At 36.3% G+C, this 17,142-nt stretch overlaps 1 protein-coding gene across 2 annotated transcripts in view; it reads right to left on the reverse strand.

The window, feature by feature from the left end:
- Positions 1-249: 249 nt before the first annotated feature.
- klhl4 (kelch-like family member 4) overlaps positions 250-17,142 on the reverse strand; it is a 32,313-nt gene continuing 15,420 nt past the window's right edge. For both annotated transcript variants that reach the window (XM_028009036.1, XM_028009035.1), the window contains 10 exons: positions 16,325-16,492; positions 13,919-14,055; positions 12,961-13,157; positions 9,519-9,731; positions 7,515-7,701; positions 7,210-7,434; positions 4,491-4,653; positions 3,514-3,726; positions 2,977-3,148; positions 250-1,484 (listed from right to left, as the gene is read on the reverse strand). In XM_028009036.1, coding sequence (XP_027864837.1) covers positions 1,425-1,484; positions 2,977-3,148; positions 3,514-3,726; positions 4,491-4,653; positions 7,210-7,434; positions 7,515-7,701; positions 9,519-9,731; positions 12,961-13,157; positions 13,919-14,055; positions 16,325-16,467 — 1,710 coding nt within the window. In that variant the 5' untranslated portion in view covers positions 16,468-16,492 and the 3' untranslated portion in view covers positions 250-1,424. The remainder of the gene's footprint in view (positions 1,485-2,976; positions 3,149-3,513; positions 3,727-4,490; positions 4,654-7,209; positions 7,435-7,514; positions 7,702-9,518; positions 9,732-12,960; positions 13,158-13,918; positions 14,056-16,324; positions 16,493-17,142) is intronic.

The raw sequence follows: 17,142 nt of genomic DNA on the forward strand, positions 1-17,142 counted from the left end.
AAACCTTCATGTGTGGACAGATAATCCACTATTTTGTCAAAAAAAGCAATCAAAATCTCATCAAACAAGCTGAGGGAAGATGGAGAGAAATGGCTATTTAGAAGGTAAACAGTAAAAAAAAAAAAGAAAGCCACAGAGAAGCAGTTTTCTGCCAATGGACGAGTAAAACAGAGCAATATCTCCAAACATGCTTGTTTGATTTAAGAAGACTGTACTGCAGCGAGAACAAAACTGAGATTAATGCAGATGTCAAAGTTGGAGTCGAAGTCTGTTTAGTTATGGGATCAGATTTTTTTATGAGGACCACAACAAAGAAGAAAAACAAAAAATCTGCCTTTTATGAGGCCACATACTGTATTTAAATCATGCAAAGAAAACTGAAGTTATTTTTATTGGCTTGCATGCTGTACAAAATTATACCAAAAGCAAAGAATAGTATTTGGCCTCCAAAACCCATTATAATTATAGTTAGACTTTTTTTGTTTTTTGGGGTTTTTTTGTAGTGGTGAACACGCTAACAATATACATTTTTACTAGCAAGACATCCAACTGCAAATGTAAAAAAATGTTCTGAAGCTAAATGAACAATCAATAAAGACAGCATTGGTTGGGTTATGATTCTACAAATACAAATGCAGCTCCAGAACATCAACAGAAATCTGTACACAGAAATATGGAATATCAATATGATATATTTTCTTTGATTCACAGATTTGCAAACCTTTATTTAATGCACAAAAAGACATCTAAAAGAAGTGAATGACTTTGGTGTTCTGTTGCTACTGGTGCAAATAAGTGTGTTTCGTTCCTGTATCTTAAACTCTTCACTTGCAGTTTTACTCACAGTGGTCTTCATTGCCAAAGAGTAACAATCATTTCAGACCACTCTTGTTAAAAATAAAAAACCCCAGTGGTTTATATTTACAAGAATAAGAATTGTTGTTGTAGTATCTATAAAGGGACATATAAACCCAAAAAATATACTGTCTGAGATGGCACTGATAGGAAATGCTTTTGTTTAATTGTAAACTAACAGAATTCATTTTTTTAGAGTGTAAATGTTACATAAAATTCTGAGGACATTCAAGTTAGGTTTTAGAACGCAGTATAGCAAATCCTTGGCGCTGATTCGCAATGTTTTTGGCCAAGTTCTTAATCGTTTGAGAATGTGGGGAATGTGCAGTGCATTCCAGTCTTTCCAGTCCTACCCACTGGGCAGACAAATCAACTAATGACAGAAACAATGGTTTTTGGGCAAGGCTTTGCCTGCATTTCCCAGTGAAAGATCTGGATGGCCAAGTTAAAGAAGAAAATGTGATAATTCATCCCTCAAAGGATGTGTCCTCAATCTGCTGCTTTGTTTGTCCACTCCACTTTGCCGCTCGTTCATTTAGGCCCTCTGTGTTGCTGTTGAGACGAGATTCTCACGGCAGTTTCACCACCACCACGCAGGCGCCTGCCCTTCCGATGTTAAGAGGGACCTCCTACAGGGAGACAGAGAGGTTGACATGCAGCGTTTCATGAGCGTCTCTTTTCAAAAGAATCCCGCTTCATTTGATGTACAGATGAAGGCTTGGTTGCCAAGACTGAAAAAACTGTGAAAAAGAAAAAAATCAGCAATAAAATATTCATGGGGCCCAGTACCTACATCAGATTTCTGTTGCTGAAGGATTTAAACGAAAGCCTTAAGCTTGCATGATTCTTGCAGAACACAGTATTCCAGCTGAGTTATTTAAATGTCTCAGTAGATGACATATCATTTTTGTGAGGTTTTCTTGTAACCTTTTTTAAGATATATATTTTTAAGACAGATAATTTAATGCTTTAAAAATTTAACTGTTAATTAAATGTTTTCACAAAAATATTTTTCAAAAATGTCAATACTGATGCACTATGAAACTGATAAACTATACACTGACTAATCAAAATCTAAAGAATATGTGTGGTATTTATTTTTTCTTTTTTGCATATTCACATTTAAATAAGTATAGCTATTTAAAATAAAAATAAAAAAATAAAAAATACACTATAAATGCTATGGCATGCTACGTATAATCTAAATAATATGTGTAGTATTTTTTTTGTATATTCACGTTTAAATAAAGTAACTATATATACTTGTAGCGATTTAAAATAAATAAAAATAAAAAATAAAAAAATCCACCATAAATGTCTCAAATATTTGTATACCTACAGTATCGCAATTGATAAACTTATTGTCACCAAATTATTTCTGGAAACATTTATTTATATTTTAACATTTATATAATTTTGTTTGATATTTGTTTTTACTGCCATGGCCAGTGCTAAAAGAAAGTTTTTGTAATCCAATGGTCTCAAACTCCAGTTCTCAAGAGCCGAACTCCTGCAACTTTTAGCTGTCTCTCTACTTGAGCAAACCTGGCTCTAATATTAGCTCATTAACAGAACTCTGTAGTATTTGACTACATGCTAGTGAGGGAGTTTACCTATTGATTTCAAGTGTGTTGGACAAGGGACACATTTACAACTCTGCTGCATAGAGGTTGGGTGTAGCCATCGTGATCCTCTACCGGGGGGGCATATAATAAATACAGGATTTGACACAGCTGATTTTTGATGAAAGGAGCAACTTTATTACAGCTACACACTTCCAGTATAAAGTTTGAATCTTTTAACGGTCCCTCAGAACCACTTCAGAGTTTGAGGAGAAGTGAAATAGGCTGACTTATGAAAATTCTATAAAATTCACACTCAAAGTGCAATAAATATAGACACACAAAAACTTGAAATAACTTGAAATAACTAATCATTTGGGAACAAATTAGGAGCAAATAAGCCTAATTAATGAAAATCAGCAAAAATGTTAAACTAGAGCCAATTTAAATGAAAAGACCTCCATTTAAAGTTTTCACATGCTATTTTATCAAATTATAATGCGGATGTCAAAATGTATAGCACTAACTAAGATAATGCATAACAAAAGCTTGTGATTACCTCAGTCCACTCATTGTTTTGTGCATCGTAGGACTCTACAGTTTTGAGATATGACTGGCCGTCATATCCACCAACTGCATAGAGCCTGTCACCCAACAAGCAAACTCCCACTGCGTCCCGAGGAACGCTGAGAGAGGACACAGTGGTCCATGTGTCCGTCTTTGGATCATATCTGTAAATTGGAAAAAGCAACTGAGTGATCTGACTCATCTGCACTTAAATTTTGCATTTCTGAAAAAACTTCTCCACATAAATGACACCCATATGCTTGAGAAGGCTGTAAAATACTGTCAGTACAGACAAAAAGAATGAAAAGGGGAGTAAAGCCTCATCACCACCAGAGGGTGCCAGACTCCATGAAATTCAACCATATGTGCAACCTGATCTCCACATTGTTGAGTAACATGTCATTAAAGTACAACCATGTGTAAAAAAAATGCAGGAACAGGGTGGGGATCAGGAGCCGCTTTCCACTCTGTTCATGAGATAGGAATAGTGGCAAAACAACAGCATTGTGTTTGTGGAGAATTCACTGACCTCTCAACACAGTCAGAGAGTCTGGAACAGTGGTTGGAAGCAGGGGCATCATGTCCACCCACAGCATACAGGAAGTTGTTGTATGTGGCTACGCCCACACCTCCTCTCCTCTTGGACATTGGCGCACACATGCTCCACTTGTTGGTGTGTGGATCGAAACACTCCATCGACCTCAAGCACGAGCTGCCATCTCGCCCACCAACTGCAAACAGCCTGAGGAATAAAAGGGAAAAGATTATAATGCTGACATATGGTTCCGCAAAATGCAATAAAATAAACTTGGATAAGTAAAAAACTCAAGAGAGGTTGATAGAAATTCAGAAATACAGGATTGGATTTTTTAAGAGCAAGGCTGTTTCCTTGAGAATGTTTATCCCTGGAAAGATTACATCACTGTATGACATGCTTGTTATTCACAGGCCTATCAATAGATCATAGATGCTAGTGAAGCTGTTTTCTTGTCTATTTTTGACCTAACTGTTAAAAGAGCTTTGGCACCGAATAGTGAATGAAGCTTAGCCGAGAAGCAGCCTGGTTTCCTGTTTCTTCAGCAGATGTTCACACTGGAACTATGTTCAGAGTTGATCTGTGACCACAGGACAGCACTTCCTGTGAGCTGGTGGCATCTCACACTTAGACCAGAAACAAACTTAGCAAGTATGTTGCCGTTAAAGTGACAGTGTCCATCTGTTTGTATTGGACTAATGCCAGCTTGACTGATGGGATGTTTAGTTTTTAAGCTTCAGTTTTATCTTATTTTATAGAGTTTGCACATGAACAAATACACATGGAAAGAGTAACTATGTAATCTAAGTGCATGTGAAAAGCGCACACAGGTTTTGAGAACATGATAAATTACTGAAAACTTTTGTCACCTTTAATTTGGTCAACGTTTTTCAGTTGCACAACGCAACTGAAAAACATTGTTGCTCAAATGATAAAAGACCCATTAGGGAAAATAGGATGGTGGAACATACTTTCCATTGAGTGCTGTGACTCCCATGGTGCTTCGTGGCGTCGACATACTGGCCACATAGTTCCACTGTCTGGCCTGCGGATCCCAACGCTCGACTGTGTTGAGGTAGCTCCAGCCATCATGGCCTCCAACTGCATACATGGGACCCTCGAGTACCGCAATGCCTAATCGAAACCAGAGAGATTCATGTTTTAGTGAAAAGTACAGGTAGCATGTGAATGAGGAGAACGTATAAGTATATCACTTGGAACATTAATTTGAAGTTTGAACTCTATATTTCAATATTGATGTAATCTGAAGTTGTTAATATCTTTTAAACTAAAAAGCAACCAATACTGCTTTAATGCTGACCTTTGCCCTCCTGTCCACTTCAACTGGCCTTTCTCAATTTTGTGATTTTCCAAATCACAGATTTGAATTGGATTTTGCGAAGAAACTCTCACAAAATCCAGTTAAGACCAAAATTATTAATAGTCCCCATAAATTCATGTTCAAACTGTATGTACCATTTATTTAACCAGGTATGTCTCAGTCAGATCAAAAATATTTTTTCAAGAGAGAGCTGGCCAAGACTAGCAGCAACACACAAACAAAATGTGTGTGTTGTGTGCTTTAATCACGTTTCTTCTGGCGGAAAATAATATTAATATTTTAGAATGACCTAGCCATAGTGACTGTGGAAAAAGCTCAAGGTTATGTTGACGACTGAGAGGCTTTCCATGCTGTCACACATCGCATTAGACAAATCCTAAACATATCCATGGAAACATGGAAAAAGCCAGTCAGTAGCTCAAAGATGGGCTGAATTACTGTAATGGTTAGAAAAATTTTTTCCCATTAGTGAAAATGGTAAAAATCATTTTAAACATGTATATCTTGTTTAATAAATGCAGGAAAAAAAACTTCTTTTTTTTAACTTAAAATTTAATTATTTTTTTACTCTAATTTTCACTCTTAAATAATGTTTTATCATTAGAAAGATACCAGTCTGATTTCCTTTTAGAAATAAACTTGGTTGAATGAAAATGATTTTAAATCTTAATCTGCCACAGGTTTAATTTTGGGTTTAACTATAATAAGCTGAATTTATTTTTACTAATGATGCTGTACTGACCTCTCAAACTGTAATATTTTTTCCCCTATCAACTTACTGTTGTAGTTTCACCAACATCTACTTCTGTTTTGCTGGGAAGGTTTTTCCCACCTTGTATGAATGAAGCTGATGCCCTCAGGAAATGGAAGGTCTGTTTTGAATAAAAAGCTTATTAGAAATTAATTGCTCTATAGTGGTCCTAATTTCTATAATACCGGACCTTGTCAGATTTTGACCAAAATAGCCTTCAGTTAAGGTGTTAATCTTCCTTGTTTGTTTTTTTTAATTGAATAACGATTAACCCTGAGAAAATATAGAAATCTAATCCTCTTTTAATGGAGAGGTGAAGAATTTATCCTGGTGTGGGTCTTTGGTAGATTATGACATCATTTATGTATGTAGTTTAATGTACCTTACCCAATCCTGCAAATACATAGAAGCAGCATTGGGTTAATTTATTTGACTTTTTGTGATTTTATGCTGCTGGCGATATAACAACGAATGTTTCTACTCAAACGTATAATCAACCATTCGCCTTTGGTTCAAAAGTCAACAAACAGTCCAACAACAAAGCACACATAAGCAAATATGTTTCCAAGAGTTACTGACTAGAACTCCACAGGGATATAATTCTTGTGTTGAGACAAGTTGAGACATATAGCAGATCAAATTTCTTAAAAACAATAAAGACTATAAAACAGCATTGCTATTTCTCATTCCAGTCTAAGAGGAAAGTGGTTTCCACCAGCAACAATGTGGGGGATTTTTGAACACAATAGATTTTTTTATTGTATAACCCTTATTTCCTTTGGTGAGAGTTCTTTATTTCCAGGGAACATTAGGCTCCAGACTCATTCAGAGAGACTCTATGGCTTTTAATAAAGGTCCTTTTTTCTAACAACTGGTACCTTTCTAATGGAAAAAGAACACCAACACTTTCTTGTCTTTCCCCACAACGGGCACAGCGGGGAGCGGGCATGCAGGGGTGCTCACAGTCACCAAGTTTAAATGTATTCAAACTGAAAATATGCGCAAAATAAGCAAAAGCAGTGAGAAACATTTTGCTTCAGAAAAGATCAAAGACAGCGCTGGTAATCTGTACAGTGTGCTCTCCTGGGCTCGCTGATACCTCCTACCACACTGGGCGAGTGAGCTGAATGCTTTGACAAGATCTCCCTGTTCTGTGAGCAGGACCTGTTTCAACTGCAAATCAAAACGCTTCTGATATGAGATGTGTTGGGCAGGGAATGATAAGGCAGAGCAGGGTCAGTACAGCTCGCTAATCTTTGATAGGGGTACGGGAAAATATCAAAAGTCCAGGGGGAATAGTGAGATTTTTTTTTTTTTACAGCATGCTATTTTTGACCCTTCTGAACTTCATCCAGCAGATATTAATGATGCAAAACTTTAACTGAGATGCTAAAACCATAAACAGAGACTAAGATAAGCTGATATATGTAATTAGATGACTAACAATAACAAACATGCCAAAAATAACAACTTTTCCACATGCAATTTCCTATTGTAATTGACCATATAGTCCTATATGAGATATTTTATCGAGACTCGTCTATACTGTTTCCTTTTAATTTAAACAAGTTCAAACCTTTCCACTGCCAACACTTACCAAGCCCATGACGGTGGGTGGACATTGGAGGCATAGTTGACCAAACTTTACTGACAGGATTATAGCATTCCACCATGTTGGACGTCTTCAGCCCATCTCTCCCTCCAACTACGTAGAGCTTGTTGTCAATCACAGCCACACCAAACTGCAGCCGCCGTCCATTCATGACTCCAACCTGGACCCAAGTATTTGTTCGCAAGTCGTACTTCTCAATGGTGGTGGAGCCTAGAAAAGCACCAAATACCGTTTTAGTAATTGATCAATCAGTCTGTACTGGCAAACAGTGTGTATGAATTGTTATAAACCTTTCGTAGCGTCCATTCCTCCCACAGCATAAAGTGCACCCACTGTCGACTTTCTAGGTTTTGTTCTTGGGCTCTGAAACATGGGCCGTCGTTCAGGCAGCAGGTGGTATTTCATGGCCTCCATCAGAAGCTTTTGACATTCCAGATCATCAGAGAACATCTTGTTGTTTTCTAGATCTGCAAGGAGCTGGATGGCATGGACAATATACAAAATGTCAGAATTTTATGAAGAACTCTATGTATAATAATTATCTCATTTTGTCAAAGTAAAATTAATTTATAAATTAATTCATGAAGAAATTTATTTATTTATTTTTTTAATTTACGTACTTCTTAATAGTGATTTAAGAAGGCAGGCAGATGTTTTGATTTTGTTGATGCTCTCTTGTAGATTTTTCTCTTTTAGTTATGGGCTTATGATATAGCCAGTCTGTCTTCTTTCTAACCTAAGGTTAAACATTCTTTTTCTAAAATATTTTTAGTTCAGACTACTTGAGATAACCTTGTCATGCTCTGTCTCTTATGTTTGTATAGTCTTGGAAATCTGGGGAATGTCTCATTATATTTTATCCCTGTTCTGTTGGGCAGAACATGCCAAAAATGATAAAATAATAGTCAAAGAGCCACCTGCAGTGACTGTCATAACAGTGACAATTTTTGTTCTATTTCCAGCATTATTGTGACTGTCATGCACATTTTTTATTTCTGTTTACTTTCAACTTGGACATTTATATGAGATAACCAAGACATTTTTCAAGCTACTTTAGGAGGACTGTCCTGCACCATATATTATTTTTTGTACTATTCGAAAAATTCTCACTCCCACCAATCCATTTAGCCCAGAAACTACAAGATGAAAAATGGTAAATGGCATACTAAAACGTGTTAGTATTATTTCAATTAATTAAAATTGTGTACTTATACTGACATGTTCCCATGCCAGCAAGTACTTTTAAAAACACACCGTCCTAAAGAATTATTCATTCAAAGCAACACTTCCAGCTCTGACAATAACAGTTATTTATTTTCTGTTTACTTGCCTCACAGAGAACAGCCTCTCCCAAAGAAGTGGATGAAATATCTGGTGTATTAGATCATATTTTCAGCATTTTGTTTTATTTATTAAACCATCTGCTGCAGTGTTTTTTGGGGCGGGGGCATTTGCAAACACTAGTGGTATGGGTGTTTTTTTGTTTTTGTTTTTTTTCCACCTCTCTCCATTTTATAATAAAATGAATGGTAAAAATTCTGTGCATAATAGGTTGTAGAAAGCTATAAATTATTCAAGGAGAGGGACATTTTTTTCCATAAGGACAAAAGAGGGAATAAGTTTGAATCTACGTGTATTAAAATACTTCTTTAAAACAGATTTATGCCTGGTTGTCACAGAGTGGCATGGCATGGATCAGTACACTGTTTCATGGTTTGGTTTATTCAGGACAGAGATTCTAGAAAATATGTAACATGTTTGAAATTAAATTAAAATGACGACATCTCTAACAAACATTTTACAATTGTAATAAAAAAATTATCATATGTAGAGAATCATACACACAATACATTTGTGTCACAACAGTAGATGGACTTATTTCAGATTAAAATTTGACCATAAGATAACATTAAGAGAGTGATATAGTTGAATTAAAAATGTAAGTATAGGCAATGGCCAGCTGTAGGCATAAAGATGAAACTGCAACTGCAGTGGACTAAATACATTAAAGGTGATACATGAGAAACAAAGTAACCAATTTTCTTATTATGCAATATGCTCTATAAAGAACAAAACAACAGAAGAGAAAAGTTATTCTGCGTAATAAGCACTTGAGACAACAAAATTAATAAATAAAATTATATCAAAATTGTAATCCAAATCAATATTCTATGAAGATCTAAATGCACTGGGCTACATGAAAAAAACACACTTTCAGTTCTAACTTTCAAAGTCAACTGGTGGAACATAAAAACTTACTGTCCCCTACTAATGGGCTTTCTCAGTTCTCTCACCTGTGGAGGAAGAAGAGGAAGGCGGATGTAAGAGAGCAGAACCCCGAGGTCCTGCTGTCGATGCTGGACATCAAATCTCACCCACATCATCAAAGCCTGAAAAATTGTTTCTTCATCTGGAACGTTGATGTCATCGCTGGAGAGCAATTTAACAATCTCAGCCGTGGGAAGCAGCAGGAACTCCTGGTTCTGAATGACCTCCAGGAAGTGCTCCTGGAGCAGAGAGGAGACACAGAGGAGACAGATAATCATCAGTTATTAGCCGACGAGTACGCTCGCTGCAGAGAGTGTGTGCTTGTGTGAGTGTGTGTCAGAGTGGCATTTTAAAGGCTGTGGCGATCAAGTATAACAAGGACAGTGAGGTGAAGAAAAATGAACAAAGGTAGATAGTAATATTTCTACTCAAGTTTCTACGTGGTATAACTAAAACTATAGTCATACTTTTGCTGAATGTAATTTTATATTTTTTTTATTTAAATAACAGGTTACAAATCACACTAATAACTAAAAGCCTCTAAAAGCCTTTTATGAGAAACATACAAATGACTGCCATTCTCCAACTAGCGTATCGAGTTCCAAGCATTCCAGGATTTGTCTTCTATTTTCCTTTCTTGAGATTAATCTTCCATCTATTGGCCAGAGGCCCAGCCAATATGACAGCACTGCATGGCTACATCTTCAAGGTCTTTGTCTGTGGGCATTTCCATTAGAGACAATATACTGTAGAAAAGGCTTTCCTGTCTCTGTGGATCCATACCACATCCAAGATTCAAGCACTTGAAAGACATACTGAGCAGTGTTTGGCTGCAAGCATGCCTTGTTTATTCTTCAAACAAACCAGCTGAACATTAATTACCAAGTTGCTTCAGCAACTTCGTGCTCACTTTAGAGTGAATGCCCTTAAATTAAAAAGAACAACCATGCTATTGATCATCAACGTGCAACAAATTATAGTTACTTGATCCAATCATGAGAGCAGGTTTTAGAGGCTTTGCACAGAGAGGCTTAATGAAATGAGGAGCATGTATTGATCTGTGGTGGTAAAGCTGAGGAAGAAGGTTCAGCCAAGCCTTTGATGCCACTTTAGATTGGTTATTCCTGCTTGCATGTTTAACACAGGTGAATATAAAACTGGAAGCTAAATCAAGTTTGCTGTTTGGGCATTTAAAACGCTGTGTCTTTAATTGCTCCTCTTGTTATCTTCCTGGGAAACAAGATCAGCAGGGAGAAAGAGTTTATGCTTCTCGTACTACTAAACAGTAGTAGTGTAATGGGAGTGTTTTTCACAAAGGAGTTCCTTTAATTATTTAGGGAGAACACTCAGTCTACAGAACCTTGTAAAAGTAGGATCTTGATTTTTTTTTACATTTTGTCATATTACAACTACAAATATCAATATATTCTATCAAGGTGTTTTTGTTATAGAGCAAATAAAAGCAGTGATTAAAAGGGTAAATGATACAAAATGTTAACCATATTCATAGAAGTATTTAATAAATAGAGGTTGGGTGTGTTTCCAAAGGAACATTAACCACACACATTGAGTTGTAGCAACAACACATGGTTTCTTAAAAATCTGTAAATGATCCACAGGGGGTGTGGTTGTTTTTATGTATGCCTTTGTCTCTAAATGGTTTTAAGTAAAAAAAAATATTCTGAAAAAAGAATGCATTCCTTCTTTTTGGCATAGACAGCTTTTAACAGATGTTTATAAAGTTAGAGTTAAGAGAGCATAAGTCAAGTATGAGCTTCAGACTATTTTAAACAGATATGAAAAAAATACCATTTTTGAAAGTCTTAGCTATCTTCTCAAGAAAAAATACTAACCATACCAGGGAATATTTTTTGAAAAAAATCTCATTAGTCATTAATTTTAACACTGGCAAATGCAGTTAAAATGCAACAGGGTAGTAATAGCTCCAGAAAGCCATGTTTCCTGGAAAAAGTGGTTTTTAGCGGAAACATGCTTTAAGACTCTTGTAGCTTGGCCTTTCAGTTTAGGTGGGAAAACATGTCTTTGCAGTGTACCTTCTGTCTAGGATATTGTTTTATAACATAACCCTGGAATAAACCTCTCTTCAGTGTTTTACCAGACCTGTTTGCTGTTTTCTTTGGTCCTCATTATGTGTTTGTTCACTAATGTTCTCTATAAAAACATCTGAGTCCGACATAGCTCAGCTGTATTTATATTGACAATAAAACACAAACAAATGTGCTCAGCTTAGGTTACTTTTAAAGTCAATTGATTACATTTTATTAAAAGGCATCAGGGGACTGAATATTCACGTTACATAACAAAACGTGTTGAGCTTTCTCTCACTTCAGATCTATACTTTCTGTTGGTCAGTCACAAAATTTCAATTAAAGAAAACTGAGGTTTTGGGTTTGAACATGACAGAATGTGACAGGAGGTATTAATACTTTTGCAAGGCCTTAAAAATATGATTTCAATCTGAAGTGATAAGCAAAAACAGACTGCTTGTGTTGTGCTCTAAAATACTGATTAATGATTAAAAATGTCTAAAACTATATCTGCATGTTTTCGACCATAAAATATAAAATAGTTTCATAAAGGAAGAATGTTAAGAGGCTTGGCTGTTTATGCTCAAACAGGAAAACCGAGCTTATCAAAACACAACTCAGTCCACTCAGAATGCAGCGGATGGTGTAACCAGGAAGTCCACAGCTCTCCCTTCTCATTACTGAAGTCATTGAACAGGAAGCTGGACCTCTTGTGCAGTTTGATGATTAGATTAACCTCCTGGACTCAGATGGAGGCTATGTAAACCGAGCGAGCAGATGTCCTTTAGGAGATAACGCCTGCATCATTCTGTCATTTCTGCAAAGCTGGAAAAAAACGGATATGTGGCTGAATCTTAATCCAGTGCAAATATTCCTTGCAGAAGTAGATGGAAATGGCTCACATGGCGGTGCAGCTCTGACAGCATACAACTCAATTACATAAAGTTAAAGCGTGAAATTATTCCGTTTCTATTATATTCCCTTGTCGAAATACCAGCTGCTTAAATTATGAGATGTAAATAACCGAGGTACCAATGCTTGATACTGTTACAGAAAATGACTGAATATTTAAATTAGCTCATCTATAAACAAATCAATTTGCATCATAAACTATGTACACAGAATGGATTTTTATGTGAAATAAAAAATAAATAAGGACCACAAAATTTAGAAATGCATTGAAAAATCACTTAGAGTATATATTTTCATATAAAACAGAAAATTTAATTGAAGTGGTAGTCTTCAGAGATAATGTTAGAAAAAGAAAATCTTGGTTTGGTTTATTTACCACATTAAACACCGGTTTATAGTTTTTATTGTTGTATCTGACCATATGCATCCCTGCAGGAAAGACCCATATTGCAAAATGAATAATTTAGTTCACCACATAATTGCTATCTAGCTCTGTTTACCATCATACCATGGTGTAGTTGTGAGCCACGTTCAGCAGGTCGACGCAGCCTTGGGCATCTGCAAAGGATCGTATTCCAAGGCAGTTGGACGGATGAAGCTGCTTCATGAGGAAGCTGCAGCAGACCTGGATCACTTGTGAAAGCTGGAGGAGGCATGCTGCCGCCAATAAGCTTTCAATGGTCTCCTCCTTCAGCTCAAGGACACCTGTAATGTCATGGCATAGAAATCAACATCATATTTCACGGCAGAATATTTCCATGATAAATAAGAATACTGGCGAAAGCAGTTTGTACTAAAGGGATGGGTACGCAACCTTACCACAGTAAATGTACAGTTGAAACAAATATTTGGACACAATAAATGAAAAAGATATAATATTTTTTAAGACAAATTGAGATTACTAAAATCATTTATAGTTGCCTAAAGACCAGAATTAAGATAAGGAATTAAATTACTATTACTATTTTAATTAAAGAATTTGCATACATTCAGTCTGAAACAATTAAGACAATGATGCCATGCCTTTCTAAGTTTTCGCCCGCACTTAATGTATATGGAGGAACATCTGTGTATTTAAAGGCAACACTTTAAATATGCTGCTTCATTTGTGGAGTCATAGTAAAATCTAAAGGATTGTACATTTTTATGTGAATAAATGCTTAAAAGCAAAACACACCCACTTCAGGTTGTGTAGACATTGTTTGTTAAGTTATTTCTTAGCAAATAACATGGCGGTGTTATTTATACAGAAATAAACTGTTAAGAAAGTTTATTTCCTGCACTTTGCAGAAGATCTATTAGAGCCCATTTGTCTGTCAAAATTTAAAAAAAGATCTTATGTTGAAGTTATTCTCACTTTGCAAGCCAATTGTTGAATTATCTTATTGATCAATTTTAATCATGCAGGATTACAGAGGTCTCATAACATCATACCAAAGCCAGTGAATTCCTTTATAGGCACTCACCAGTGTAGGCAAATTGTACCAGTGATCTGAGGGCCTCAGGATCCACTCCTTCCATCTTTATCTCCTCTTGCTTTGCCTCTCTCACATCGCTGGTAAACATAGCAGCAAAGTAGTCCGAAACTGCACTTAAGACGAGCCTGTCATGAGGGGGGAGAAAGAGCATTTAGTATGGTTTTCTTCATAGGTTTTCGTGTCTGCTGGGAGACGTGGATGGGATAAAATGTAAAGACTGTGTTTCTTTAAGTATTGCACTTTATATAAAAGCAAATCTTTAGAGTTTATTTGATTATGTTCTGTTAAAGTAATTACCATATATTATGTAGCTACTGTCCGATGTTTCCTGCTGTGCTGATGCTGCTTGAGTGGTTTTATGCCTTTCAAGGTCACTAAGAAATTCCCTTCAACTACATAAGTCTACTTAGTCAGTGAATGATTACATTATATGGTCCCAACAGCCATCTTTATATCTGCAGGCGGATGTAGTGCCTCACAATAGTATTTTTCACCTTACACCCTAAACTTCAGTCTACTGAATTGGAATTTTATGTAAAATATGAATATAAAAAAGAACATAATTGTGAAGTGTAAAAAAAAAGATCCATCATCCATATTCTATACCTGCTCCTCCTGACAGGATTTCCAGTTATTATTGAGAAAAAAGTGTTTCTAGTTGCCTGTGAAAGGGACACAGCAAACATGTGTACAAGTGCTCTGGTCAGGTGAGACCAAAGGTAGCACATATGGCTGCAGCATCATTAATTTCATCAGCCAGAGAAGGGTTGTTGCTCAGAGCTGATGGTGTAGATGGGTTAGACTAAATAAAGTACATTCCTGAAAGAAAACCTGCAAGAGATACTCTTGATACTGAGGTTTGGGGTTGCCATCCAGATAGCAAAATAGAGATAGAGCAAAAGTTGAATAGCTTAGATAAACATATACTGTAAATATGTTAGAATAGACAAAAAGAAAGAAAGAAAGTCAAAGTTCAGACCTAAATCCAGAATCTGTGTTAAAACCTTGAAAAACATTTTTCGCAGATTCTCTTCATCACTGGATGTGAGGTGTTTTACCACCACAGATATACCCCCAAAAACTTGCAGATATAATTATAGCAAATGTGATTGTACAAATGATTGACTTATGGGTGATCTGTGGAAATCAGTGGCACACATTTTACAATATTGAACAAGATGTATCCCTTTAATTCAATTTGAAAATTATGCACTATTTAACATTAATAACATTAGTTTGTGGTTCTAAGGTGACAAAATGTGAAAAAGCACTTGTGTGAAGTATTGTCCTCATTTCAATAATTGGACTTCCATTTTTACTTATTTCCATAGTAGTCAGAAAGATCAGATGGCATAATAATAAAACTATAACCTCTGGCAACAATGTTTTGATTCCTAAATCGTATCTTCACAGTAAACATAAATAAAGATGAGCAGGTGCTGAAAACAGTTAGCATATGAGAATATATTTTTCTGTTTGGATGAGGAAACAAAATACCAATTGGCATATGGACTAATTTGATCAGAAAGAGCCCTTTGCCATTCAGAGTACATCATGTGATGTGTTCACTTCAGTTACTACAATTGCTACCAGGCTATTAGGACCCAGTGGACAAATATTGACACCTCTGTGAAGTGGAGCGCAGCTTTTCTTTGCATCAGCCATAATAAGAATTGACAGAGGGTGTACTCAGATCACAGCTGCATAAATGTAGAAACATGTTTGTTATTCAAGGATGCACCAAGAAGATGGAGGGTGACAGGAATTGGTTAATCGTGAGCTTGATCACTTATTTTTCCTTTCCTAAAAGTAACATTCCAAGTTGTACTAATCAATACTTGTCAGTATGTTACTGAGGGAAGAACCTATTTTTAGTGTCTGTCAATGGTTTAAAATAAAGTCAGAGTAAGCTCAAATGCTGTTTGGCTGTTTGTTTAGGCTACTCCTTCAAAGAGCAAGACCTTTACGGGTGCTTGTTATTTCCTACCATCACCATTTCATTCTTTTGCAGTGTTGGTCACTTTATCTAGAAAAAAAAGCTTTGGTACAAAACAACTTATGCTCTAAAAATACATAATCGTTTTTAGCAGTATTTTGTTTCTTAGGAGAAATTGGGATAGGAAAAAAATGGTATTGGTGAGACCATTAATTCAGAAATAGGCCAAATCTTTGATCAGTGCAGTTGTACAGTTATGTATGCATTGCATTTCAAACATCATCCAATTACTCTTTGGAATTATTGAAGTGTGTTGCAAACTAAGACCCATGCCAAAGCTTTAACACATCCCTCACTAGTTTAATGAACCTCACAGAGAGTGGCAGCTTCACCTCTAATATATAGCAGATGCAGGACTAATTAATGAAATGAAAGCAGGCAGAAGCACAAACACCAACCTATGAGCTGGTATCTTGTGATCCCCTGCTATCAGCAGTACGTCACACAGTTGCTTGTGCTGGAGGTAGGTCTCCATTTTACGGAACGTCTGCTCTGCATGATTTGTGGCCTGGAAAAATTCATCGGAGGAGTTGGTGCTCATTCTGGACAAATTGCTCAGGACCAACCTGTGGAAAACAAGATGCAAAGAAGGAAGAGATTCATTACCCCAGACTTCCGGATTATGATCTGAAATCACAGGTAGTGAAAAACTAAAAAGATGACATTACGCCATTTAAAAGCACTACATAAATAAAATAAAATATAATAGCAAACTATTATAATCAGTCTTGAGAGGCATGTGAGAATAAAGACAAAAGAGTTTGGAAATTTTAATTTAGAGCAATTAATTAGATGAATTATTTATCCCGTCTGAGAATAAACAAGAAGCCAGTGGCTGTACACATATAGATAAGCAAAAAAGAAGCTTAGTTTGGCACATGACACCCCTGAATCCTTTTCCCTGCAGCACAAATCTATCTTCCGTGCTGTGCTAAGCTGAAACTAAAACTCTTATGTATAAACTCTGTACATGAGGAGATAGCTAAGTGCGTTGTCCAATGAGACAAGAAAACTCCCCTATCTTTGCACCAGGATCCAGCCAGAATGTAAACTCCTATTTGCTGTTCCCGTGTGTATCTGCAACATGTTTGTGTGAGTGTGTCTTCCATAGAAAACAGGGACTTAACAAGCGAACCAGTCTGTCTCTTGCAACATTGTGGCAAGGCTGAGTGCCCCAGTCCCCACAGGCTGTTAGATTACACGCTGTTTTACAGGC

The sequence above is a fragment of the Xiphophorus couchianus genome, chromosome 23 (assembly GCF_001444195.1).
Source record: "Xiphophorus couchianus chromosome 23, X_couchianus-1.0, whole genome shotgun sequence".
Lineage (NCBI taxonomy): Eukaryota > Metazoa > Chordata > Actinopteri > Cyprinodontiformes > Poeciliidae > Xiphophorus > Xiphophorus couchianus.